We start from the raw sequence: 27,965 nt of genomic DNA, 5'->3' as shown, positions 1-27,965 counted from the left end.
ACATTTTGTTTTCCATACTTAATATATATATATATATATATATATATATATATATATATATATATATATATATATATATATATAATTTAGCTTTCGAAGTAAAGGATTTGATTATGATTTAAAAATATAGACTAAAAATTGTGTGAGTATAAAATAAATAATAATAAATTTGTGTAAAAATATAATTTAGTATCTTCTAAAACAATTTAAATGCAAACGAGATGATAAATAGCACGGGTACTTCGCGCTGTTAATTTTGGTCAATTTTTCAAAATTTTTTTTATTCTTGACAGAATTTATTATTTTTACACCGGGTCAGGATGTGGAGCCAATAGCTGCATACTCGATGACTTTGCAATCTGCATTGTAAAAAGTAGTTGATTCAATCGATATTTTTAAATGTTATTTTTAAAAATTGCATACAAACCTGTTGTTTAGACTGCGTTCGCTTTCTGGCGTAGACTTTTAATATTTTACAGTTGCAAGCTACGGATAGCGCTACGATGAGACCCTGTAGCACAAAGGTGTGGGTAAATGAGTATGCAAAAGAGTCTTGTCATAGAAGTATGAAAAAAGTAATGAATTTAAATCTCGACCTGGAGTGAGTGTCCGGTACAAAAAATCGCCCACAATAGAGGTATTCTCCATACTCTTGCTGCTACACCACAACCAGCAATGAAACCAATGGTTAAGCAGATCTTCAGGAAAAGTATTAGCTGAAGGGTTTGCCTTTTTTTCATCTTCTCTCGTTGCTTTATTTCCAACTGCATACTATAAGTATATCTGTAATAGTCAAGCAAATGTGAAAAAAAGTTATTACATCTATTACTCTGATATAATCTTTAATTTCTCTTGAGAGTTACTTAATTCCGGTTGAAAAAGATATTATTTATTGATTACCTTGCTATTATAGCAGCATTGAAAAGATAGTACCCAGAGATAAGGATTAGAAGAGTGATTGGTAGACTGTAGGTGTAGATTGTAGCCTTAGTACCTAAGAACCTGTCATTAGATGACATTAATTAATTTGTATTGAGTTTAATTTTGAGGCAAAATACATTAATTTGAAACATTCGATTTTCTTGTAGTTGTTTAATTGCAAGTGTAAATATTAAATATTGCGTACTCTTCGCGGTTGATTGCTGATTTGTATTTGAGATGTGAAATATTTTCTCAAATAACTTTTTGAGTTTATTGCTGAAAATGATCTATTATTGTTTTTCAAGAGAATCGGTTTAAAATAGTATGTTTTTGCTACTCAAAATTGAGGCCTATGAGCTCGCATTGATGTGTTCACAGAAAACAATGATTTTTTGGCACAAGGAATTTTTTCTCACATTCAAAAATTTTTGTTTTCAATTTATAATGCAAAAATTTTTTTGGGACAAGTGAAAATTTTTTTGGGGCTTTTTTTCTGCGTATGTATACAAAAAACAGATGGATCATAAGTGCGCATGTATGTGTGTAGAGTGCTGAAATATTTGGTATATATATATTTTCATAAATGCGACAACACCTATGTCGAAAAATATATGACCTTATATATATATACTGAGAGAAAAAATAACTTTTATAAATATTGTATTTTCTTCTTGTAAGACATTATACTATTGAAAATTTTTCAATCTAATATATTTTTAGTTCCAAAATTTGATGATATTCAAAATCATTTTTTTTATCCAAGAAATCTGAACTCAGCTCGAGATGTGCTGATCTTTTTTTTTGGACTACTGTAAATAAATTTCGATTTTCTGCTGCTTAAGAAAATTTTGTTTTTACAAATGTTAATTTTTTTTTCAGTGTATAAATATATTTATGCGCAAAAAAAATAATTGTCATATATTAAATGTCACGTATATTTTTAACGTACATATATATGTATATATATATATATATACTAGAGAGTTTAAAGCAAGAGTAAATACACATATGTACGATCCTTTGTTCTTCTAGCATTGTCCTAGAATTGCGGCAGTTAAATGCCGCGATCTATAGCTTTTCATGACCAATTTATTATCCATTGTGTCCGTAAATCCAACATTGTTATGACGTTAATAGTAAGTTATGTTTTATTACATTTTATTTCACAAAATGAAAACTTAATTGAGACTTTATAAAAGTAAAAATAATTTATAATGAAATTGTGTGTATCTTAAATTGTTAACGAGAAAAAAACATTACAAGGGAAAAGTTCAAGAGCCGACTCTTCAAGATCGACCTATTTTTTTTTACTTACGGCTGAATAAGTAAAGTTAAGATATAAAAACCAACGAGTCTTGAATGATAAGTCCTCGAGAGGTGAAAAGGTCACATTAAAGCTTACCAACAGTTGAAGGGTGTTAGATCTGTGACGTTCCAAAAATCGTGGGTTTCATAAGTTTGGGCGAGTATAGACGCTCCGAGAGTAAGAAGTGGTGTTCCCCAAGCAAAAATACTGTACTTAAGATACGTTGGTTGGTCATCGCATCCGGGAACTGATGCTATGGTCGCATGAAGATGATGACACATAGCAACTATCCAACAAACTACTGATATTCTCAAGTACTGAAGGCTTAATCCAAGAGCGATACACAGTTCTGAATCCTGTTAAATTAAATAATATTAATATGATACTGACAGTAGCCGATGTCTAATAATTTTTTTATTTTTTTAAAAACGATGCATTTAAAAAAAAATATTTGAAAAAAATTGCACCTGTAGTTTTTTAAATTTTCTACAGGTGCATATTTTTAGTTTATTATTTTTTTTGTAATTTAAATTATTGGTTAAAAAAAAATCCGAAGATTGTTAATTGCCCGTGAAAAATGAATCATACATGGCAATGTATGAAAATTAGTCAGGCATGGCTATGTATTGTCATACAAAGCCTTGTATGAATATGCATGCCCATACATGGACCATATACGGTCATATATATTTAATTAATTTCGGACATACATGGCCATATATAGTCATACATGAACCATATACGACCATGCATGGCCATGTATGATTCATTTTTCACGGATGTCTACTAACTGCAGGATCATATATTTACACCATAGTTATTCTGTAAATTTTTAATTTATCAACATTATTAAATCTATGAACAAACCCGATTCATAATACAAAATGTAATATATAAATCAATACTGAAGTCGAATAATCCATCATTAAAACTTTTATGATTGTTTTATCTTCCCGTTAGAGAAGTAAAAAATTAGAATTGAAAAGGGAAGTTTTTTTAAGCTCATAGATCTAGATAATGGAAAGTTCAAGGGGTGGCCAGTGGGTTTCACAATTTTTTGTATGTTTGTGGCTCTGTGGCTCAAACAGTGAGGAGATTATTGAAAATATGATGATAAGCTATTCGAATGACATTTTTTAATCTTATAATGTAAAATATCTTGGTTACTACTAATGTAGATGATATTTAAATCCAAGTAGACTTTAATTTTAATGAACTTTTTTAACTACTGTTATAAAAGATTAGTTAGTTAATCGCTAAAAAAATTATCATGAATAACGAACCTTAAAATGGTCACTTTGATTAATTTGAAATGTTTCAATCTTATAATTTAAACGTGAAAAATCAATACTCTTAGACTCGAAGCTCACAAATATTTACGGTTCCGAAATTCAATACCTGAGAGTAGTGAACTTGAAAACATGTTTTTTGTTGTATTTTTTTTTTGTTTTTTTTTTTTTTTTAGCTCGTTAACATTAGAAAGTTTGATGCTGGCGTATAGGGTTAATCGATTGCCAGATTTTTCGTACTGCGCAAAAAATATAGATATCTTAAGCATATTCAATGCATTTGTGATTGAGATGTGCTATTTTTTATTTTTGTATTTTATAGTGTGTACTGAGAGAAAAAGAAGTATGTTCGAATCATTGTATATTCTTACCACAAAAAATTATCATATTCAAAGTTTTCAATGTTATATATTTAGACTGCAAAAATTTGAAAATTTTTTTCAAAATAATTTTCTTAACCGAAGAAATCCTAGTTTATTTCAAGATATCATGATCTTTTTTTTTGCAATAGTGTCAATAAATTTTGATTTATTCCATCAAGAAAATGATTCTTCGCGTTAGATATGAACTTGATAACGCAATAATTTTTATCGATTTATTACTCGAGAAAATATTGTTTTTACACAAGTTATTTTATTCTGTGTGCTATTAACGCTATCTTGCATAAAATAAATTAATTAGGCTAAATAGTAGTTTTAGTTAATTTTGAAAATATCGGATTACATTCATTGAATATCCACCCAGAAAAAAAAAATTTCTTGACGCAAGAAATATTTTGTATTATAAATTGAAAACAAAAATTTTCCAAGGACGAGAAAAAGTTTCTTGTTTCAATAAATTTTTTTTTGCTCTAAGAAAATTTATCCTTGTACCAAGAAATCTTTTTTTACTGAGCATGGATCCTTGAAGTTTACATTTTTGGAATTTTTCAACGTTTTTACTTAATTGGTTTTTTTCTTTCCGTCGTCTCTAAAGTATATAACTTTCTTTTTCTACAACAAGACTTCTCTTATTGGTTTTTAAGTTTAGAAGTTGCACTGAATTCTTTAGCTATTGCACAGTCTTCTCTTGTTTCCAGTGTATCGCATTAAACTAGAAAATTTCAGTTTCTAGAATTCTGGTACATTCAGTCAATGATTTATGTAATTTTTTATGATGATGCATTACTTTCAGATTTTAGTATATTTTAAGCAATAATCCTTGGGTGCATCATTTTTACGATAGTATGACTTATTGTAAAATTCCATTTTTATTAAAATCTAAAATTAAGATTTTTTTTTTTACCAGCAAATTTTCTCTAGATTTTACACAGATGTTCTGCATTTGAATTTCAAATCTTTGAATGAAAACGCTTTTAAATTTTTAGTTATCATACCATTATAAAAGGATAATAGTGATAAATTTATATAGATCTGTTAGGTATTTTGAAAGTAGAAGTTTACTTTACCGAAACGTTTAGTGAGTTTACGAACAATGTCAACATATAAGAATCGTATAAAATTTAATGGATAGAAAGCGTGAATACCAGAGCAGATAAAATAAAAAATTGTATTTATTCGTGACTATGTAGCTGATAGCTAAAAAAACTACTGGAAGGTCTGAACACCGATAGCTACTATACTTGAAAGAGCGTATAAAAGTGCTTTTAACTCAACATTCTCGAGTTTCCTTGACTTTTCCATCACTTGAACAGACTTAATTGCAATTTCCAGTCTCCGTGTACGAACTGACAAACCTTTAGACTTAAATAAGATATTCCTATAACTTTGTGAATCAGATGAAGTGATAAATCCACAACAAATTTTACATCTGGAAATTTTCAAAGTTATTTTAAAAATTTTCTAACCGAATTTAACCTCGCATATATTATAGTGGATTGATTTGAGCATGGTATTAATTCTGATAAATTTTTATGATACTGTAACCGGAAATTATACTTAGGAAAAAATAAACGAATTTCGACTGAACTAAGACTCAAAAATATAAAATAGCTTTATACAATTTATCAAATTTTATTCATGCGTGTAATTCATTTTATTTAATAATAGAATGTTTTCAGAAAATAATTGGGTATTTTTTTAACTCAAAAAATATGTGCATACATATCGTGTGAAACAAAGTAAAATTTTTGTTTTGACATATGACAGTTCATTGGTGCTCATACCTCGAAACTTTAATGGTACATTACATAGTAAGTGGGCGAGTTGTCTTTATACGGAAAGCACAATGTTTTTAACATGAATCGTAAATCGTCTTAGTGTGCATCGTAAACAAGTGCTAAGAACAATGTGTTTGACGGATAATGACTCAGCTCACGTACTATGTATGCACTGTACTTTATTCAACAAATGTCTGATTCTTGCAAATTGCAGGTATGATAAGACGCGATAATCGGGTATGCGTTGAATAAAAATTGTATACAAATATTTTCCGTATAAGTATTCAAGCTCAGAAGAGGTTAACCGTTAGTAAAAACACAAACAATATGTTTTATGTAAGCTTTATTCTTAATAAATCTATTAATTCTAAGATCGCTGAGTTAAAATTCTTCGCGATTTTTCCCTCTTTTTATAAAACTCGAGGACCCTTCAAAATGCGACGAGGTTGTAACCTCTGTAGGGTCGTTGGAATTAGCCGAATAAATCAGTTGAATTCGTCGTGCGAAAAGAAAAAAATATATTTTTATGCGAAATAGCAATGCAATTACAACGGATAATTATCAAATTTGGAAAAAAAGTCATAATATGAATTATACAGCTAAAAATTTATTGTAACTGACATTGTCGGGTATGTTAGATAATTCTATTAAACGCTAGGCAATAAAAGAGAGTGTTTTTGAGTAAAGGAAAGAAATAAAATCATTTTCATAGATCAGTTTTTAAAAGCTTGATAAATTGACATTACAGTTCAGCTCTGAAATTTCTCGCTGTCGTCAAGTGAAAGAAACTCCAATAAGTTTTATCAATAAAATACTTTTCACCGCAGCTCAAATAATAATTTTTTTGCGTTAAAAACAGAACGGAGTAGTTTTTATTGTGAGATTTCTTAAAATCAAATTTAGTTAAAACTTTTTTTTTGATGTTTCTAAGAAAAGGTTATAGATATTTGATTCAATTTTTCAATGAACTAGATCAGTGGTTAACGAGTTTAAAAAAAAAAAACAAAGCTTGTGATATTTGAATGCTTGAATTTTCAAATTTCTCGATTTTAGTTTATCTGAAAATTTAATGAAATTCAAACCTCAATGAATTCTCTCGAGAGCTAGGAGAATTATTTAAATCGTTTGGTTTGTTCAGAGTACATAGTTATATAAAACAAAGAACAATTAAAAAAAATTTTTTTGTACGATTTCTCTGAAACACGTTTACGAATTTGAATCTATCTTCCAGTAATTTGAAGTGTTTATATATTCAAATTTGATTAGTTTTTTAAAGGAACGAAACAGATTTTTGTTGAAATTTATTTTTTAATCAATTTGGAAACTCTATGGTCGATTGATCTGAAAAACTAATCAGATTTGTCTCTATAAATTTTACGGTACGTGAAAGATGAAAAAAAATACATTCGAGCAAGGAAAGAGTGAAAGGCCTGATAATAAATAGGGAGAAAAAAATGGACAATGGAATTGTAAGGAAGTACAGGATTTGCGGTATAATGAGAAATACTAAGAAAAATTTTATTTTTTTGGGGAGCCTTTTCCTCGCCTATTTTAAGTATACACGTGCGGTGAGTGTCCCGTCTTTTCTACCATAATATAATCAACATAGTGAATTAGTATCAGCTCATTATTGGCGTTATTCTAGGATCAGTATGATCTTTTTACATGCAGGACAGAACCAACAGCCTTTACTTTTACACTCTCAGGTAAAAAAATGATATGTAATTATATATAATTATATACAATTACTAATAATCATATTTTATACAGTTTTTAGGGATTAAAAAGAAATTATAGGGATTCTTTGCCTTTTATAAAGCATGTATTTTATAGAAAATTTTTAAATTCAGGCTTTCAATAATACATTTCTTATAATTAAACATATAATTACATTAGTTAGTAGCTCTTTGCCTTAGAAAATAAAATGCATCTATTTCATAGCTCATTTTTGTAAAATGGCATGATTATATATAATTGTATGCAGTCATATATAATGTCACCATGATAATTATATATAATTATATACAGTTACATATAATTATATGTAAAACAACATTATATATATTTTTATATAATTTTATATAATTATATTGGGCCATTTTCTATATATAATTATTATTTTTTCTACCCGAGCTAGCATCTGATTTTTCTCATGTCAGCTTGGAAGATTCGCCTCTAGTTTCATTTCCATGCATTGCTATACATACCATTTACTCAAGACGGCACATATTTATTTCATTGAGTCAATTACTATTCTGCACAGCAATAGTTACTATTTTTTTCTCCCTATGTTCATGGAAGGAGAACTAGAACTTCTAATTGTTTACGAAAATTTTAAATTAATTAGAATTAGAAATTAAATTTATTTTTAATTTTAATACATTATCAAAAAGAAGTCAATTTCATTTCAATAAAGTTATATTTTTACTACTCATTGAAACAGTATCTGTTGAACATAAGTATAAATTTTAATCTGGCATATAAAATGAATTATATGAGCTTGATTTGCATCGAGTTAATGAAAAACAGCAACTATTTGCTCGAATAGTGAAATTTAGTATCTGAAATGTTTATTACTAGATTAACTTAACAAAATTGACTATTATTTGCCGGATTAGTGGAATAATAAATTTCGATAAAATAAATTATTTTGTTCGATATTTCGTTCGTTGACTTTTTTCAGTATATTATCTTGTATACTCTGACATTTTCGGTAATTGAGAATAGAGTTTTGGGATAGGGGAGATGACAGATGTTATTTTTATACTTGTAGATCCCTTTTCAGAATGCTTGAGTTTTTTTTCAACCCCTAAGTCTTGTATGTTAGTTTCGGGTTTTTCAGGCGGTCGCTTTATCCGCTAAGCCATTGAGCCATAAAAAACAGTAATGTATTAATTAGTTGTATTTATAACTGAACAGGGCAAATTGTGACAGTCTAAAGTAAATACGTATTTTATCCGATATTCATCATCTTTTGTGTTTTATTTCGGTTTGGTACATCCAAAGTTTTTAGCTAGAGCTTTCTGACAGCGGAAACTTTTAGGGCTGACTCGTATACTTAGGTTTGATTTTACCAGAAAAGAGTAAACAGTAAGAATATACACTAAATTAACCCATTTACTGTTACTTTAAAATTAACACAAAATTTATGTTGAAAACTCTATAGATAGTCACGGAAAAAATGTTTTTTTTTTTTTAGTTTTTCCGAAATTTCTCAGAAATGGTTTGATCTGATACATTCTTTCACAGGTCTACATAGGTTTATTTTATTTTTACTCAGTTATGTAAATATCAGGAATATTTTACCTGAACTCCGCCGACACCGATAATGAAAAGAAGTTGCACCATAAACAGAGAAGCCAGTAAATTCATAAGCGTTGTTCCCGCCAAACTTCGTAAGTCGGAAAACAGGCTGTAATAAAATATCAAAGAGTTTATAAAGCATTTTCTAGTAACATTTTTTTTTGTTTTTTTATATATAACAATAAATAGGTGAGTTCTGAGAAATATTTCATATGAAATATAAGTTCCATTTAGCTGTTTTTTATTTATTTATTTTTTCTATATGGATTTTCTTATCATAATACATGAAATACTTTCCCGAATTTTCGAGTTCGTTGATTTTCATAGCGGAAAATTAAATTTTTTTTTTTAATGGATAACATTTGAGTTAATAACACCAAACGGTGTGAAAGAAAACACCCATACCATGTTAAAAGTACACGGCTTGATATTTCACACCGAGAAGACCGTGTAAAGTCCTCGGGTACTATATCCACACTAAAAATTATTTACAATGTAGACTTTGTTGCATTTGTAATGCAATATCACATTTGATTAATTTTCTCGTTATTGTATGACATTATATGTGATATTTGATGGTAATTAAAAAACGTATATTTTCTGCCAATATTTGAAATTAAATTCATCAAATATAAATGTTGGGTTATTCAATACTAATAAAATTTGAAATGAATAAAACCTAATTAAACGCTTATTATATACAAATAAATTTAATGAATATCAAATAAATTGATTTTCAGTGTAGACGGACAATAGCATTAATTCGGAATTATTTTTCATATTTCGACCAGTATGATATTAAGCTTAAATCCATATAGCGGTACACAAATATTGACGATGTGGGTATCAAACACTAATACAAATCGTTGCTTATGATTATACGGATATTAATTATACACAAGTACGCAGACGATCATTCCATTTCACTTGTAGTATATGTATGGCACTATCGAAAATTACGCCAGGACGTGTAATTGCGGTTCACCAATCATAGGTATATTATATTGCAAATGAGATGTGATGTGATGAGATGTATGTAGTCGTATAGTCGTTTTATTCGCGACTTCCCACTGACATTCGATGAAATCCAATAATCCTCTACATGCTTCGCCAAGCGTTCAATTGTATTTTCCATCAATAAATAAAACGTAAATTTAATGTATGTTGAAATTTTATTTTAAAATTTACTTTTTTTAAAATACCAAAAATAATACCAAATAACAGTTTATTTGACGTTAATAAAAAATACATTGAGAGAAAGGTACGGGAACGATTACAATATTTCACGGGAATTAGTACCATAGTTTAATAGCAATACCACAAAAAAACTGTTTCCATAAAGGATCTTACCTAGACATTAGAGAAAAGGATCCCATAATGTCATGTGATCATTCCTATAACAAGCATGAAGTGTTATTTTTTATAATCAACTAGGATCCGTACTCATATATTTCTTTTCGTGTGCAATGAAAAAAATAATCGGTAGCCACTACCGATTATTTTTTTGGTAGCTGCTACCGATTAATTTTCGGTAGCCGCTACTAAAAAATCGGTCGCTGTTATCGAAAATTAGGTAACTGGTACCAAAATAATCGGTAGTAGCTACCGATTGCCAATTGGTAGCTGCTACCGATTACTTTTTTTCAGTATGGTATTAATTGATCAATTTTCGTCGTTAATTGACCATTAATGTGTGTGATTTTATAATAATAATTGCTTACATATAATGAATTTTAATATTCACTGTAAAAAAATTTTTAGACTCCGTGTAGTGTCAACGACTCGGTGTAAAAATTTTAGTGTGAAAATTACACCTAACATTTATATGCGAAACATTCTAGAAATCTAGTAATCCAGTCGAAATTTACTTTCTAATTTCTTTTTGTTTTTGTTGCGCGGAAAACTTTCTTATCTTCAGGTCCATCAATGTTCATTTGTTGCTCATTAATCAAAGTTATAACGAGTACACAAAATGGTGTAAAAAAGTAGATTACACCGTGTTAATCAAAAAAATTAGAAAAATATGAGTTTTTTTCACGAGTCGAAAAATGATTCTGGATTTTGGCCTCAACAGTGGATTTTGGACTCATTTAGGTCTCATTTAAAAACATGTACACGTTTTATCCTTTTTTTTCATTAGAAAAGCAAACAGAACTTGAGACAGGGAATATTGAATTGGTGTAATGTATATTATCTACCATTGTAGTCGTATACGACGCAATATGAATGCGAGAAAGCTACTACATTTAAGTATCGTAAGACTCAAAGCTTCTAGTCGTCAGATTAAATTCAAAAGTATCTCGGGTGGGACATTTGCATGTCTCATGAAGTGGAAAGTTTTTTTCCACTTTACCTTATGAATTTAGTTAGATCTAAAATACAACTATTGCGTCAGATATACTGTTATATCTCAACCATTTTATTTTATTTTATAAACCACTTCTTTCAAATAACCATCTACAATTTTTCAATTCTGATTTCCCGGCATTAGCATTTATTTCTTTTAAAAATTATTGGACGATTTGTACCCAGGTAGGAGTCGCCAATGCTTACTCTAAACCCAGTTTCGGCAGGTCACTATTAGCCCAGGCTTAGCTCAGAATTAGCCTGATGGTCTGATTTTTGTTGAGTTGTCTTGGTGGGTACCGATTAGTCCATCTCAACCTGAGCTTAGCTTAGCCACTACCGATTATTTTGCGATAGCCGCTACCAATTATTTCGGTATCAGTTATCGATTATTTCGATAAATGATACCGAAATAATCGGTAGTAGTTAACGAAAAATAATCAGTAGCGGCTACTGAAAAATAATCGGTAGCGGCTACTGAAAAATAATTCGTAGTGGCTACCGATTGTTAATAGGTAGCTGCTACCGATTATTTTTTTCAGTGCAGGTTTGGTTTCTTGTCGACCAAGGTTGGCCCAAGCTTTGTTCGGTGGATTTTTCATACCTGGGTGATTCTTACTTTACTAACACACAAAAAATACGTAGCAAATTTATACTTTGAATATAGTCAGTCTATTTTTACATAATAAGATCATCATTACTGTTTACGTATTATAATACTTATTTACTGTCTTTTATGAACAATGAATAATTCAATAGATAAAAATATAATGGAATTAATTTTCATATTATCAATCGTTAAGTTTCAGTCTCTTAACGGTATTCAAGATGTTTGGAGTTAAAAGCGTTATCTACTGATATCTTTGCAATGAAAATGCTCTTTTTATTTTCCGTATTATATAAAATTTTCTTAAGAAATGGAATTTAAACGGTTCTATAAGTTTCTATAATAATAGTCAACAAAGGGGTTTATGAATGAAGTTTGTGGTTCAATAAGAAACACAAAGAGCTACTAAATAATAAAGGCTTCCATTAACAATGCAACTGAGTTCTTACGGTAGAAGTGAATCAATTCTTTTTGTTTTATCAAAAATTTTGAAATTTTTCTCAATGTATTTTTATTCCTTTTCACATAAAGATCTAGAAAACGATTGACCCTGTAAACCAGCCCTGTATCTTTCCTTTGTCCTCGAGCTTAGTGAGCGAATATGATGAAATAAGATATGTATTTTAGATATCATACAGCTTAAAAGTACCTTTATGTAGACGCAAAAAGACAGAATACGGTCAGCAAAAAATTTTGTTGTAAATATATACTTTTATATTTTTCGTAAAATCATTGCATGTTCTTCTATAAAAAGTATTACATTTGTGAGTATGTTAGCTAAGTTAGTCCAGATAAATAAATTGCTTTCATAAGTTTATAGTTTATATTTTTTTTTACCCGGAATTTAATGGAGGTCGAGGTCTGAATCTTTTACGATCTTTGTATTTTAATAGTACTTTCATTCCCTTAAAACACGATTGAGATAATGACCTGGTATAAATTTAATATTTTCCAACCTCAATTTTTTTTATTATTTTCATTTTATGTTACTGATTTATAAGTATGGAATATTTCTAGAAAAATATTTCAATAACGAATTTTATTTGAATGGGTAAAAAGCTAAGCTAGTAGCCACATATTGGTAAAATATTAAGGAAAATCTTCTTGCACATTTTTTTTTATTTATTCAAAGTCGCACAGTTAGAAATTTTGTGTATTTGTGTTAAAAAATTATTTTGTTAAATTTTTTGTGTTGATTTTCAACACAGAAATCTGTTAATTCAACGCAAACCGTTTGTGTTATTTTACTTTCATTGATTTTTTATGTTGAATGATTATAAAATCTGTAATGTAATAGATTTCGTGTTATTCAAAAATTAACACAAACTTTTTGTTGTTTAGCTAAACACTCTCGCGTGTTTCTTCATTATTATGACCATGCAAAGCATGGTAGCTTGAAAAGCTCAAAAATACTATTGTTCCATAAAATATTTTTGCAACATCGATACATTTAGTTTTTCACGATCGAAAACGAATAAGATCTTTGATATGACCGCCCCTCATTTTTATTAGTTCAATATATATTAAGTAACTATTTATCTGGTGATTGAAAAATTTGTCGTAGAAATAAATTAAATTTTTTCAAGCTTTGCATGAATTATAATTCCTATAAAAAAAATTTTCTGTTCATCACATTAATATTAATCCATAATTGAAGAAAAAAAAGTAATCCCTCTACAATTACATGCCGGGTATTAAATTAAATCTTATGATTGCAACTTCCAATATTTTTTATTTATTTAAATATTTGAAACCTGGTTACAGTTGCTCAGAAATATACATTTGGATATTATCCTGAAAATAATGAAAAATAGCTTACAGTAACTCTAAACGTCTACATTTCTTAAATACTCGTTCTAAAAATCGGACTGAAATCAATAAAATCTCTCTCCCTTTCTCAGTCTCTCTTTTTTTTTTTTGTTAATTTTTATTGTAGGAAGTTGGAAAAAATATGAGAACTATTGTAGAGAGGGATATGTAATGAAAATAGTAAAAAGCTGAGAAAAACCCAGTAAATACTTTGGGAAATGAATAAACTCCACGCTCGAAAGATTTAGGAGATGCAAAAAATGTGGAAACGTTTTCACGAAATTTAATTAGATTATATCACAACTCACACGGCTTTACGCTTTATAAAACGTTAATCAAACGCAAGTTGTGTGGAAAATAAATCGTTGTCACTTGGAAAATTTAATTGTCTTTTTTTGTTGCATTATAATTTTATTTCATATTGAAGTATGACAATTTTAAATTCAATTTGAAAAACTGCATTTAATAGTTTATAACTTCTCTTTTTTAAAATAAACAAAAGACTTTTCTGTGTTTATTTATTTTTTTTTTTTTTTTTTTTTTTTTTTTTTTTTTTTTTTACATAATGTCGAAAAGTTACTGCATTAGTAAGTGCTAACGTGAAGTTTTCGAGTACTTTTTCTGGTATTTTTCTATTATATACTTCTGTCAGCAATGATAGACGCGAGTTTGTTAAGTTTTTGACTTTTCTAATACTGAAGTTTTAACTCATATTTTTTCAATACTTGATTTAATTCAATTATTCAGAGTTATGCTTTCACTGAATAAACGATAAAACTCGATACCATAACAAAATAGACCGAAGTATTTAATCTTTGTTGAAGACAGTTATTTTACTTTACTTCTTTGCACACGAACTTATATTTTTATTTTATGATGTTTCTAAGGCTTTGGCTAGTGGACGATAAAGCAAAAACTGTAGGAATAAAAACAAATTATGTTCATTTTGTGGGGAATTAATTTTAATTAATGTTTTTCTTCTGAAAGAGTTTAGTGAATTGTAAATGTGTCACCTATAACAAAAATCAACCTCAATTCATAGATAATTTGCATGTATGCATATTAATTTAGTACATGGAAAAAAATGTAAGGGACTTTATTTAAAAATATGAGTTAAAATTATTAATATTTACACTGCAAACTTAAAACGCTATTGAAATCGTATAATTTTTACTATCTTGAGAAGTAAATTGTTATTTATGTTTAGTAATTTTTAACATTTGAATATGGAAATAAATATAAACTGTATTAATAAACCTGACTACATATTCAGTAAATTTTACTATACCGTTCAGTGAATATTAACTTAGTAAATACTTTATTAAGATGGAATAAAATAAAATAAAATTTTTATTATTTTTTTTTCAAATTTTTATTATTATCATTATTATTGTTATTATTATTAAGAGTGTAGGTGACAGATTTTATACTTGAAAATTACTTTTGAGATGACTGAGATTCGAACCCTGATCTCCCGCGTGCAAATCCTGCCCTCAGTCCGTCGGTTCGAAGTCTATTTAAAATGAAGTCTCTGAACTTGTAATCCACATTTATACACGCTCTCTCTACCAATTGTGAATTTTATCGACCTACTTTCGGAAAATTACAAACCGTTTAGTGATTCTTGGAAACTCACTAGAAAAGTTTTCTTGATTCATGAAAGCAGTTTCTGTTAAATTCATTCAATTTTTTTATTTAAATCATAAGTTTTTTTCCACAATTTATGATAAGATAGATCAAAGTTAATTTCAATTCAAAAATATTTGTTTTACGTGCGTATCTTCGGTCAGGTATGAAATTTATTCTTTCTATAAATATAACATTGACAGGTTCGAAATCTTATGACTTAAAATTATAACCTTCTATATAATAAGAAGTAATCTTTCTGTCAAACTATTTTACAATCTAGAGAATCCATATTTTTTAGTGTTCCTTGACATATTTCTGCTAAAAAAAAAAATATAAAGTTATTTTTAATAGTCCGATTTTCTAAAAATTTTCGGCTTGTCTTGAATTAAGAGATTTCTGTATTGAAAATCAATACAAAAAGTTTAACCTGATACTTTTGAAATACAAATGCACAAAATTTCTCACTATGTAAATACGTACGACTTAACCAAATTATAATTACATTCGAAAACACTCTTTGAATTACCGCAAGAGGTATTGAAATCCGTCAGTTTCTTTGTAAAATAGAATCGAAACGTTTAAAAAATGATTTTGTTCAATATAATTTTAAATTTTCATTTAAAATAAAGAGCATTTTTGAGTGAAAGCATTCTATGTATCTTGAATGAATGAATCGATTGAAATAGTTTTTTTCGAAAATTGAAAGTCTCTATAACCATTTAAATTTGATATGGTTTTAAAGGCAATTTGTTCAATCCACTTTTATTCCAAAGCTCAATAAACTTTTTGATTACCCTTTGAACCATTTTCAATTCAAAAGTACCCGTCTCAAATGCTCATGTTGTAACATAAAAGCTAACCTTTAAAACAAAGTAAATTAAAAAATAAAAATAAACTGACGGTTCAGTTTTTTTCATAGGGGGCGCTCGTAGTACACACATGAGCAAAATAGATTGATAGTATACGTACAGAAAACAGAGCGAGATATATCCGAATGTAAATGTGGAAAATAAAAAAGACAGAAAGACATGGATGATAAATTTTAAGAAAAAATCTCAGAAAATTCATCGATTTTCACTGATATCTTTTAAATGGGATAGAGTTGGCTTATATTTAATAGCGTTCATCCCAAGGATGAATGACAACTTCTACAACAAGAATTAGGTTGATTTATTGTTCGTGACGGCTTAAATCCAGGTGGCTTACAGACATGTATCCTGAAGGACGTTACTATAATAAACTCTTTAACTGAATTTTTCTTTAATTATAAACAGTTACATTTAATAAACAAATCGACTATCGCATTAATCGGACTTTAAAGTTTCCAAAAATCGTTAATGAGCACACAACCAACTAATCCTTCGAGTTATTGAAATTACTTTATGCGAGCATTTTGCGAAACGGTGGCTATTCGACAGTAAGCCCACCTAAATGCTTCGCATTTGAGGTGTGCGATAATTTCTTTTATATAAATAGCTCATATTCATTTGCATTAAATAATAACTATCACAATACTGTCCGCAGTCATTCAGGGAATGTATTCAAAGCATTCTCTTTGTGATTGATCAGTTATATAATTGCACAATGAAAGACTCTAACTTAGTTGAGCTGAGATCGAAGTTCCGAGAATTATTAAAATGATATTACATAAAAGTAACATGAGAATGAAGTTATAGCTTTATTGCAGTTCCTGGCATACCGTTGTATTCTAAATTGCAATATGTATGTGAGTGCTCGAGAACAAGACTTTTGATTCGATTATCTCACCCCTTCATTGTCAGTTGCAGTCTACTAGCTGTATCACTCTATCTTTAGCACTATCGGGAATATGTTTTTAATAAATTAACAAGAATTTTTAATTTCATTTCTTGCTACAGTATCAAAGCAATCCGTTTTAAAGCATTGAATTGTAATCTGTATTAAAATGGAACTGCAATTACTAAACGTTGACAAGGTTTTTTTTGTTTTTTGTATAGTTGCAAGGCCACTTGTGTAAGAGAGAAATTGCGGATATCAAGTTCCAATCTATTATTGATGTAAACATCATTTAAGTATCAGAGGCCGTCTACACTCGTGTTACTTTAGTAAATTCAAAGTCACATCCCAGTCAATATTAGCCCATAAAAGTTATACTTTAATTGCTCGATGACGTGACTTATTTAGCAATCGATGTAGACACAGAAAAAAAGAATTTCTTGGCGTAAAAAATTTTCACTTGCCTTAAGGAATTTTTTGCAATATAAAACGATCCATCAAAAACGAAAAATTTTTTTTAGTGCCGAAATTTTTTTTTCTTTGTATGTTATTTTATAGATAAGTTTTATATATATTTGAACTTTGATATAAAATAGAATAATACACTAGCAGTCTTACTGAAGTAAAATTACATATTTTCGATTTTACTAATTGGGTTGAACAGTGAGATGTTGATTCATTTGTAATTGATCTATAACTCTATATTTATATAATTGATATATGATTAATGATATATATATTTTACCATATGCACACTGTGTACAGATATCTAATATGGCAGTCAATAATAGTTAATAACAATACTTATTACTATTTTATACTATCCTGGAATAATTTGATAATAGCATACGGAGAAATAAAGACTATACATGGAGAGAAAAAAACAGTAACCATTGCTACGGAGCAGTAATCCACTCAATGAGCGTGTTTGGTCGAACGATAAGTACAGCAAAAGTATATTTTACTACATACATATTTACTGGATTAATGTTCTGCACAGCAATTTTTTTTCTCTGTAGTTGTGGTTACTATAGTAGTTCCATAAAATTTTTTATGGCAGTCACTAAAGGGCCATGTGCCAGATGCTATAGTATTGATCTTCTTGATCCCTTGTGTGTTTATTTTTGTTCTGTATTTTGTATACTATACTAATATAAATAACTCCTGATTAAGTTTTATCTCAGAATTTTTCGTTTTGTTTTAAAACCTATCTAGTATTTCGAAAGTTAAATATTTTTATTCAATTGTTGATAACTCAAAAATTTAAAAAAATAGAAGTTCTTAATAGTGCGATTTTCAAAAAACTAAATTCACTGTTTTTTTTTCACTGGATCATTATTAAAATCACTCCATGTATTCGTTATTTTTTATTCTCGGTAAAAATTATAAAAATTACAAGAATCAACTATTTTTTCAAAATGAACCCTATTCACTTGTTTTACTTTTTTTTAGCTAAGATCACTCGTTTTCTTGAAACATATCGCAACCCGTCGGCTCATTCTGGAACCGACCCATGCCATAATTTGTTACTTATCCGACTTATATCATAAATCGTTATTATTAATCGTCCTGTGTTCACAGTCCACGTTATTGTCTTTAGCTGAGAAATTTTATAATCACTGGTGCAAGTGTGCCACAACTTTTAATTGCCGTATTGTCATTAAAAGTTATGATTCCATTTTTTTATGAAAATTTTTTTACATATTTTATGACACCTATTTATGGCGACTACCACAATTTTACAATAATTTTAAACATTCAGTGAAAATAGAAAAAAATTGATTTATAAAAACATAGGTCAAAGTAAGCAGGTCACAGTTTGTCATTCCTCCATTTCCCAATAATTTCCGGGAATGGGACAACTTTTATCCTGTCTGTCTGTCTGTCGTTTTGGAATAACTGTGAGGTCTGAAACTCCCGCTATCGGGAGAAATGTTTTCCAGAATGTAAATTCTGCCGGGTAAGCTCTACTTTTTGAATGAAATACAAATGTATAAGAAAAACTATTTACAAAAACAAATATGTGGAAAATATACAGAATTGAATTTCAAAACTCAGATAGAAACTTACTGAAGAAACAACTATTCTTTATTTTCTATTGTTAGATTTATTTCGAAATGTAGCTATTACACAGGTCTTCACAAAATAGTGTGTCATATTTTTTTTTTTTTGTTAATTTTCATAATACATCGTAATTATTTTGAATATAGTCACATTTAATGTGATATGCAGTTGAGTAGGATCTGTGAGTAGTTGCGAATATTGAATGAAGAAATTAAAACGTCGAATGCAGATCCCTTTTCTGACACCATGTAGTACGATAATACGAAGAATTGATGAATGATAATAGGATAAGGATTAAAAGAATAGTCAGATTGATAAATAGATCTCGAGAAACCCTATTCCGTTTGCTTTTATTTATTGATGTCGAAATTCGAATAAATCTATTATGTTTATTTTTATAGACATCATGATTTGTACTTACACTCTTCATCGTTAAACAATATCCCTTTGGGCTTTGAGAAGCTCTTTAAAATCAAAAGGGCGTATATTTTTAACTTCCCGCTAAGAAAATTGAAAATTTTCAAAAATTTGGGAAGTTACTGGTTTCGGTTCGATTTTCGAAAATCAAAATTCTATCAGTTCTTGACGTTTTGAAGTTCTAGGAAGCTGTTCTGACTAATTTCACAATGATGTCCGAGTGTATGTATGTGTGCATGTACGTATGTACGTATGTATGTAAATATCTTCAACTTTTAACCGGATGAACCGATTTTGATCGTTAAGGTGTCATTCGGCGCGGCTTGTTAATATCTATGAAAAAGATAAAAGCTGTGCAAAATTGAGCTTGATCGGTCGAGTGCGTTCGAAGATATTCCAAAAATAAAATTTTTTCAAAAATGTTGTTTTTAGATGACTTTTAATGTGCTCGATGGATCGATTCCAAAACAGCGTAGTTTTGGGGCTGGTCCGCAGGGTCAACTGATAGACCGATTTTTTTTTTTCATTGTCAATTGTTTTGTAGGCATATTTTATAGCCAAAAATTGAAGAAAAAAAAGTTTAAACCCATAAGGGTGGTTTACTTGAATTGTACGCCCTTTTAGCTTTCAAAATTTTTTTTTTCCAATTTTTAGCTTCGAAATAAATCCTCAAAACGATTGGTAATAAAAAAAAATATAAGCCTTTTCAGCTTTAGAAAGCTCTCTAAAGCTAAAAGGGTATATAAAAACGTTAGTCTTTTTGGAATTAGTAACGATGTTATGTATAATGAATATTATAATGAATAAATATAGAATTCAATACTTCGTTTATTTTAAAACAAATAAACTCGCTTTTTGCTTCATATCAAAAGAAGATTTGTGGATCTCAGCATTTAATGACTAAGTTATTGAATACATTAAAATAAAATATCACGGTAAATTTGAATGAATCGTGACATTTGCGATTATAATTCTTACTTTGGCCATAACTCCTTTTTTCTGTGTTTAAAAACATAAATCAGCTCGATTTATTTAATTACAGTGAGATCGGACAGGAATTGATCGTCTTTATGACTTGGGGCTTTATGTAAGACGATTTTTATGAGACGAAGGGTAAATGAAGGCATAAAAGTAAAACACAGTGTCAAGAGAGGGAGAAAATGGCCCATATTAGTTGACACGATTCAGATTTGCGATCAAATATCTTTTATGAAGCTTTATTTATACAATACAATATAATGGAATTTATTTAGGGTTATAAAGATAACTATTCGGTATTTTGCGTATTTCAAGAACTTTGATAACTCACAGAAAAGAGAACAATTGGTAGTGACTATTGATTGGTGCTCTCTCAAATTTGAAATAGTGAAATTGGGATTATTTACTGTTTACTAGTGAACAGTATGACACTAATTCAAATAGTGATATACTTTTTACTGGCAATAAGTGACTTTTCTTTGCTAATTCGTTTTACATCTACATGATACTTTACACTACACAAAATTCATTGTTTTGTTGGAAACTAGCGATTATTAAAATTTTTTAAGCCATGAGGTTACATTTTTTCGACGGATATAGTTTTTGTGATACACGGAAAAAAAAAACTCTAAAAGTTACTATTTGAAATTATAACTTGGAACTCGGTTGTCAATATGGGGAATTTTAACATTCATAGTAAATTTTATAATACGTGTCGTCTATTTTCTAAGTGTCAGTTACAATTTTTAAAGTTCAAATATTAATTTTTCTTGCATAGACAATAAATTTTCCTACTTATCCTGTAATTATTCACGTTTAAATTGTAAATGAAAAAATTACTATTTAGAATCATAGTATTTATTGATCACTTTATCATTATATTACTTGTCATTCTCAATTTTTATAGTTCATTTTTATCCGTGTAGCATTTTTGTTTTTTTTAATTTGTTTTAATGAGTAAGCAATTTTTTTTTTTTTAAACTTCAATATTATTTAAGGAAGCGTATTAAGCTCTGCGCCAGAAGTTTCAAAGTGAAAAATTCTGTTAATAGGAACAGTTAAATCCACTGGGTTGTAGTTGACAGAAAAAAAAGAGCGATTCGGGAGAAAATTTAAGACATTAGGGTTATAAACATGATTAGGGGTCTTTCATAAATTATGAAAGACGTTTGAGAGAGAGAGAAAGAGAAAACTTTTGACAAACGTCTATTTTATAGTAAAGAAATGAGTAATAAGATTTTACATGATATTCAAAATTAAAATTTTGCTAATTTTACGCGTAATAGTCGCATTATTTTTTACCTGAAATTTCAAGAATACATATATGTCATACTGACTGCTATAAACAGAAAAAGCACTTTGCAAACCCTTCTCGAAATCTTGTAGAATTGGAATTTTATGTCTCCCTACTAGGCAAAGAGAACATGCGAAAAGTCATAATGTTTCTCGTAACAGCTTTGAGTACTCCCTTATTAGATCAGCACAATTAAGAAGAAATAATTTGATACGTGCTGATGTCATAGATTCGCTATTTTGATTAGAAATTTATCCACCCCTGCAATTTCATGAAGAGTAATTAATTATCTTGGAATAAATATTGGAGGTTCGATACGTTTATGTTTTTTAATGTTATATCTTTGGAAAAATCAGTGCTAATTTCAGGTTTTTTTTATCGAATATCTTTTTTTCAAGACATTGTATAAAGAAATAGTAAACACATTGTCAACTAAATAAAAAAAAAAATATATACAGAAAAATGAGGATTTCATAGCGCGAGAAAGATTTTGCATTAGGAAATGGAAACAGAAATTTTCTTAGGACTAAACAAAATTTCTTGGCTCAAGAAAAGTTTTTCCTGCCTCAAGAAATGTTACGTTTTCAATTCTTAATACGAAAAATTTCTTAAGGCAAGTAAAAATTTTTTGTGTTATGAAATCTTTTTTCTGTGTACTGTGAATGCAATTTAAACCTAATATATGCATATGAATCAGTAAATGTGCTAATTATATATGATAGAGTCCATATTATTAATACAACATTTCTCCATTAGTGTTTCTATGAAGTTTGTACGAAAGTGTAAAGTTAAAAGTACATTTCTGCTTCTATAAATTCAAATATTTTTTTTCATTTCGACTCAACTACTGTGGTCTTGAAATTACGAAAAAAAAATTAATTAGTACGATTCAGAAGAGGTTAACTCAACAAACTTTACACGAATATTCGCCCTTTTGCAATCCTTAGGGTGAATAAGTAGTACCAGACTGTACTCCGTAACTACTTGTGCAGTGTTTGAAAGCACCAGAACTACTGCCGCATTGCGCGAAACGTAGATTCAACTCCTTGACGTTATGGACAATAGATGCACTTTGTCATTTGCTATAGAAATCACGCCCAGTTCATACCACTTGGTATAAATTTTTTTTTATTTCATTCATAATAATTTTTTTTTCATCTTTTATTAACGTTATGAAAAATTTCAGTTATGTGAGTTATAATATTCTCTATACAATTTTTTTTATGTGAATAAAAATATCAGGATGCTTTTATTTATATTTTACTTTTCTCAGAACATCTAAAGCACTAAATAAAATTTATCATAAGCTACATGCTTTCATTTTTTTTTTTTTTTTTTTTTTTTTTTTTACGCAAAATACTCAATTCACATGAGAAAATTCGTATTGCTCTCCTCACATTAATACCTAACTAAATGTAATTTAATACCCTTAGATTGAATATTTCTTGTCTTAAAATAATATATAAGAACTTTAATCGATATCGCCAAAGAAACTTATGTTGCATCACAAAAGTAAGAATAAAATGTTAAATAGTAATAAACTAAAATCAGTGTAGTATTACTGGCATATAACGATGAATATAACGTTCGAGAAAGTTAATAACGTTATTGGCGACTGACGTATGGGTGGGGCTTAATAAATTGACAGAAAAGAAGCTGTATTTGCAAAAAAAATGTATGAATGTCAATAGTGTTGATTATTTAAATATTGAGTTTTCGTGAAATAATATCTTGGGCTGGTGAAAATAAAATCTAAAAAAATTTATCTGATGGTGAATGAATTTTATCAGTTGGTCGTGTGATAGAATGCGGAATTGGTGCTATAAAAGATAGTGATGATGTAACTGTCTGGTGCATTTCTAGCGGATCAAAATTACGGTGAATTATGGTATTTACTGTAAATTACCGTAGTTTGCCGCAAAATACTGTTTTGATACGACAAGTTTTCTGAATTTTATAGTAACATTCGGTAATTTATGCACATGGTCGTAATTTACCGCAAACTTCGGCAATTTTCCGTAATTTGCGGCATTTTGACCGTAAATACGATACAGCTGTTTACGGTAAAATACCGCAAGATTGTCGCAAATGTACGGTGTTACCTCACATCTATCGTAAAATACCGCAATTTACTGTAAAATTCCACAACTTACCTTGAAATGCCGAATTTTACCGTAATTCTTGCGAATACCGTAAATTACAGTTATTTCTGCACTTTACCGTAATTCTGACCAAATAAGGCCTCTCTCGTAAGATCGAATCTATTTTTCTGACGGGAAGTAAACAACGGAAAAGTCTATGTACGTAAACATTATTATATCTTTACTCACCTATAGGTTATAAAAGCGAAAACAAGCGCAACAAGGGAAAGACTTCCTCCAAGGACAACAATGAGACTGAGCACACCATCTTTATCCAAAGTTGCAGCTATTCCCGACGACATTCCATTTACAACTCCTCGGTGTTCATGGAAAGCATGAATAGCGCGGGTGTAAAATGTATCCATACCCTCACCTTAAAATGCCCCTAAAAATTTATTTACACCTTGAAATTATTAAGAAAAAAATTTTTTCACATCATGCTACATAAACTTTATACATAAGTTATATGTCAGATACATCGATCTAAATAAATCACTTCAATAAGTACTGAAAAGTTACGAATTTTTCCTATAGTACGCGTTTACCAGACATAATATTTATATTCCATTATAACCGTGAAATTTTTTATTGTAATTGAATAAAATATTTTTAAAGAAAATACTTTTAAGGAGTCGTGGGAGGTTTAAAATATCACCCTATAACATTCACCCTAAGCTACGAGCACTTTAATATTTAATACTGATCAATGATATTACACGCCCCGTATAGTTTTAGTGTAGCATATACCAAGAAAATAAAAAAAAACTTTTGCTAAATGCCTTGATTTTAGCGTTCTGTGCACATACAAAACATACTGCATTATTCAATCGATTGGAGTCTTTATCTACAATTTGAATGAAAAAAAGTTGAAATGCTTCAATAAACGTCGAATGGCGATGTGATCTAATTTATCTATAAAGTGGGAAAATGTGGCTAAGCTGGGCTTTCAATATCACTATTATTGAGGCATATATTTTACTCAAATGATACTTCACGAACATAAATGAATAAATGATTGATATTGCTTCAATTTTTTTATCACCGTTGTGTTTAGGCGGGAGGTCTGTTATTAAAATTAGACAGTTCACATTGTTAACATCGTCCGTTAGAGGAAATAATTAGTATTTTTTTATTTTATTAAAATAATATTATCATGATTTCTTTTCATTTTTCAACTTTTCGTTGTGAAAATTGAAAATTTTCAAAAAAAAGGAAGTAATTGATTTCGGTCCGTTTTTCGAAAATTTATTTCTCATTTGACGTTAACATTTCAAGGTCCTGAAGTGCTATTCTGACTATTTTCAGATGCGTGTGTGTATGTAAACATTTTTGTCCGACGATATCTTTAGAACAAATCAACCAATCGGAATATTCTTGGCGGCAATCGAAAGGGCTTGCCAATACTTAAAACAGATTAGATTTTGAAGTTCTTGTTTTAGTTGCATTTTTCGAAATCTGCTCGACCAATTATTTTCAGAATTTTATCCGTTTCAGTTTTCAGAGCTTGAAAAACTCAAAAGTTTTTAAATAATGACGTTTTTGAGTTCTCTGAGCTTGAAAACAGCGGGAAGTTTTGGGGTTTGCCCGCCGGATCAATCGTTTTTCGTATTCTTAAACCATTGTAGAAATTTCGAATTTAACAATAAATAGTATCAAAAATATGAAATGCTTTAATAGAGTCAAATTTAAAAGAGATTAATAATAGATCTAAAAGTTTCTAATTTCAGAATAAGTTATTTTTGCTTTCGAGTATCACGTGGTATCCATTTTACGACTTATTCGTTTATTTTTAAATTTGCAATGAGAATGTTGTTTCGCCAACTTTCGTATTCAAATTTTTATGTAAGATCAAAAAAACAAAAAAACGAATTATTAATGCATTCGTATTTATTACCCACATCAACTAATAAGTAGAGATTTCTATTGTACGACACATTGCCCTGAGCATCGATCCGTAACTTGACTGAATACTAATTAGAACACTCTATTGACGCAGCTGAGTTAAGCGATGGTGGTTACAGATATCTAAAATCTCTTACAGAATTTAATTTTTGAATTCTTCAATAGAACTTTATATTTATATATAGATTAAGCTATTACTGATAAAAGTCATAGTTTGAAAAAATGTCAGCAAAATCTAAGAACAGTTTCACGAAGTTATACTCAAAACTTTTTCACCGAGCTGTAATTAGTTAATTAAGTAATTAGAAAAAGATTTTACGAATACATTTAATCCATCTGTTGCTTGTTCGACTAAGAAACTTGTATTATTCAGGTAATTACTCTAGGCGATTGCGGCACTAAAAAGAAAATGAAAAACTCCACGAAGCCGAATCGTATCGATGAAATTACTTAAGACCACAGAAGTATCATTTAATTATACTTCTGGATGAATTTTTAAACCCTTTTTATGATAGACTAGATGAATAGAAGTTATGATTATATTAAGCGCAAATATTTGAAATAGTGACAATTGTTAAGTTTTACTATTTGTTATGGAGAGTAATTTTTAATTAAATTTCTCAAGCAATACTTCAACTGTCGGGTATTTATTTAATAAAATATTAAATATTCTTACGCCATTAGAAGACTTAATTATGTTTTTAAAACGATTTCTTACTTAAAGTAAGATTTTATACAAGGTCACCGCGTTAGGATCAAATCCGAAAACAAAAGTGATGAAACTTTGTACTGTTAAAAAAAACAATACTATGAAAACCATAGGAATTACATATATTTATATGCACGAATTTCAATTATTTAAAAAAAAAATAATATTGTCAATTATAAGCTCATTTGGTTGAAAACTTATTTTTAAATAATTTATTAAAATTTACTTACTTGGAGTAAGATGTTTTCTTAACGTATTCTTAACAAAGTAATCGATGGCTCACTGAAATTTTTAATGTCCATATTTTTATTTTATTACAGCAGTAAAAATTTACTGAGTTATAGTTTGACTTTATTATTTTAATAGTTTTTTATTGAAATTATAGATATAGTTGGTAGAAATTTCAAATTTATGTATTAATTCGCAAAATGGGTTGTATTTAATTATTGTTTATATTTTTTGATATTTATAATATTTCATATAAATTTTCGGATATGTTTTTCGAATATTATGATACGGATATAAGATATTGTACGGTGACAACAGCTCGAATGACGGAGCGCAACTAAAGTCTAGCCATGCTTAGGAAACTCGTGCAGCGCATGTTCGTTCCAAAATGTGGATAAAAAAAAAATAAGGGTGGAAATAAACGCAATACCAAGGCTGTTTTATTCCCTACAATAAATGATTACATACAATAAATTATTAAAAACGCCAAGAGTGACGACCAACAAAAAAAACTACATTTCAGAAGAAAAGAAGGCATACATTTACAGAGTGTTTAATTTTTGACGGTGATTTTCCGTCCATTAAATGTTTGATTTGAAGATGAAAGATTCAAATTCAAGTTAACTAATGCCAAATGCTTAATCTTTCTCTACTTCATTTTGTGTTACGTTTAGCTGTTTAGGTAATTTATAGTCCCCTTGAAAAATTTATACTGTTCTAATGAGACTAAACGCTATTTAAAGAAATTTAAGCGCGTGAACTATTAAATCAAACTTACATGAATGTTTCGTCTATGTTCTATTTCAGTTACTCCGGTTACTAATAGGTCATTTTAATATTTTGTGAAACAACCTCTATAGCGATTTTGTAAATTAGATGGTGATCCTCACGGAAAATTTTAAAAAATTATTGTAAGGAAAGGGAAAAATAAACGGTAGGCTTAACTGAGACACTAAGGAAAAATAGACTTTTGTAAACCTTAAACACTCTGCATCTTCTTTTTTTTACTATTTGAAAAAATGAAACAAACTTTAGTGGTTTTCAAATTTTTCTTTTTTTTTTGTTAAGGTGCAAAATGTGACATTCCTTCCCCTTTCACCTCCGAAAAA

The 27,965-nt window shown here is 28.9% G+C and overlaps 1 protein-coding gene across 2 annotated transcripts; it reads right to left on the bottom strand.

Annotated features, from left to right (window-relative positions):
- Positions 1–111: 111 nt before the first annotated feature.
- On the bottom strand, positions 112–27,172 carry LOC103575964 (cadherin EGF LAG seven-pass G-type receptor 1). 2 transcript variants are annotated; one of them, XM_008555974.2, is made up of 8 exons: positions 26,859–27,172; positions 24,207–24,402; positions 8,981–9,086; positions 2,324–2,583; positions 901–1,002; positions 597–783; positions 428–511; positions 112–359 (listed from the first exon to the last, which is right to left on the bottom strand). In XM_008555974.2, exons 2-8 carry the CDS (start codon positions 24,380–24,382, stop codon positions 306–308), a joined length of 969 nt encoding a protein of 322 aa, XP_008554196.1. In that variant the 5' UTR covers positions 24,383–24,402; positions 26,859–27,172; the 3' UTR covers positions 112–305. The 2 variants fall into 2 exon arrangements, with proteins under 2 accessions (XP_008554196.1, XP_053595424.1); XM_053739449.1 differs by having other exon boundaries at positions 112–350.
- Positions 27,173–27,965: the final 793 nt, after the last annotated feature.

The sequence above is a fragment of the Microplitis demolitor genome, chromosome 5 (genome assembly GCF_026212275.2).
Source record: "Microplitis demolitor isolate Queensland-Clemson2020A chromosome 5, iyMicDemo2.1a, whole genome shotgun sequence".
Lineage (NCBI taxonomy): Eukaryota > Metazoa > Arthropoda > Insecta > Hymenoptera > Braconidae > Microplitis > Microplitis demolitor.
Note: the sequence above shows the minus strand (reverse complement) of the source record. Positions and strands in the feature narration are given on the sequence as shown.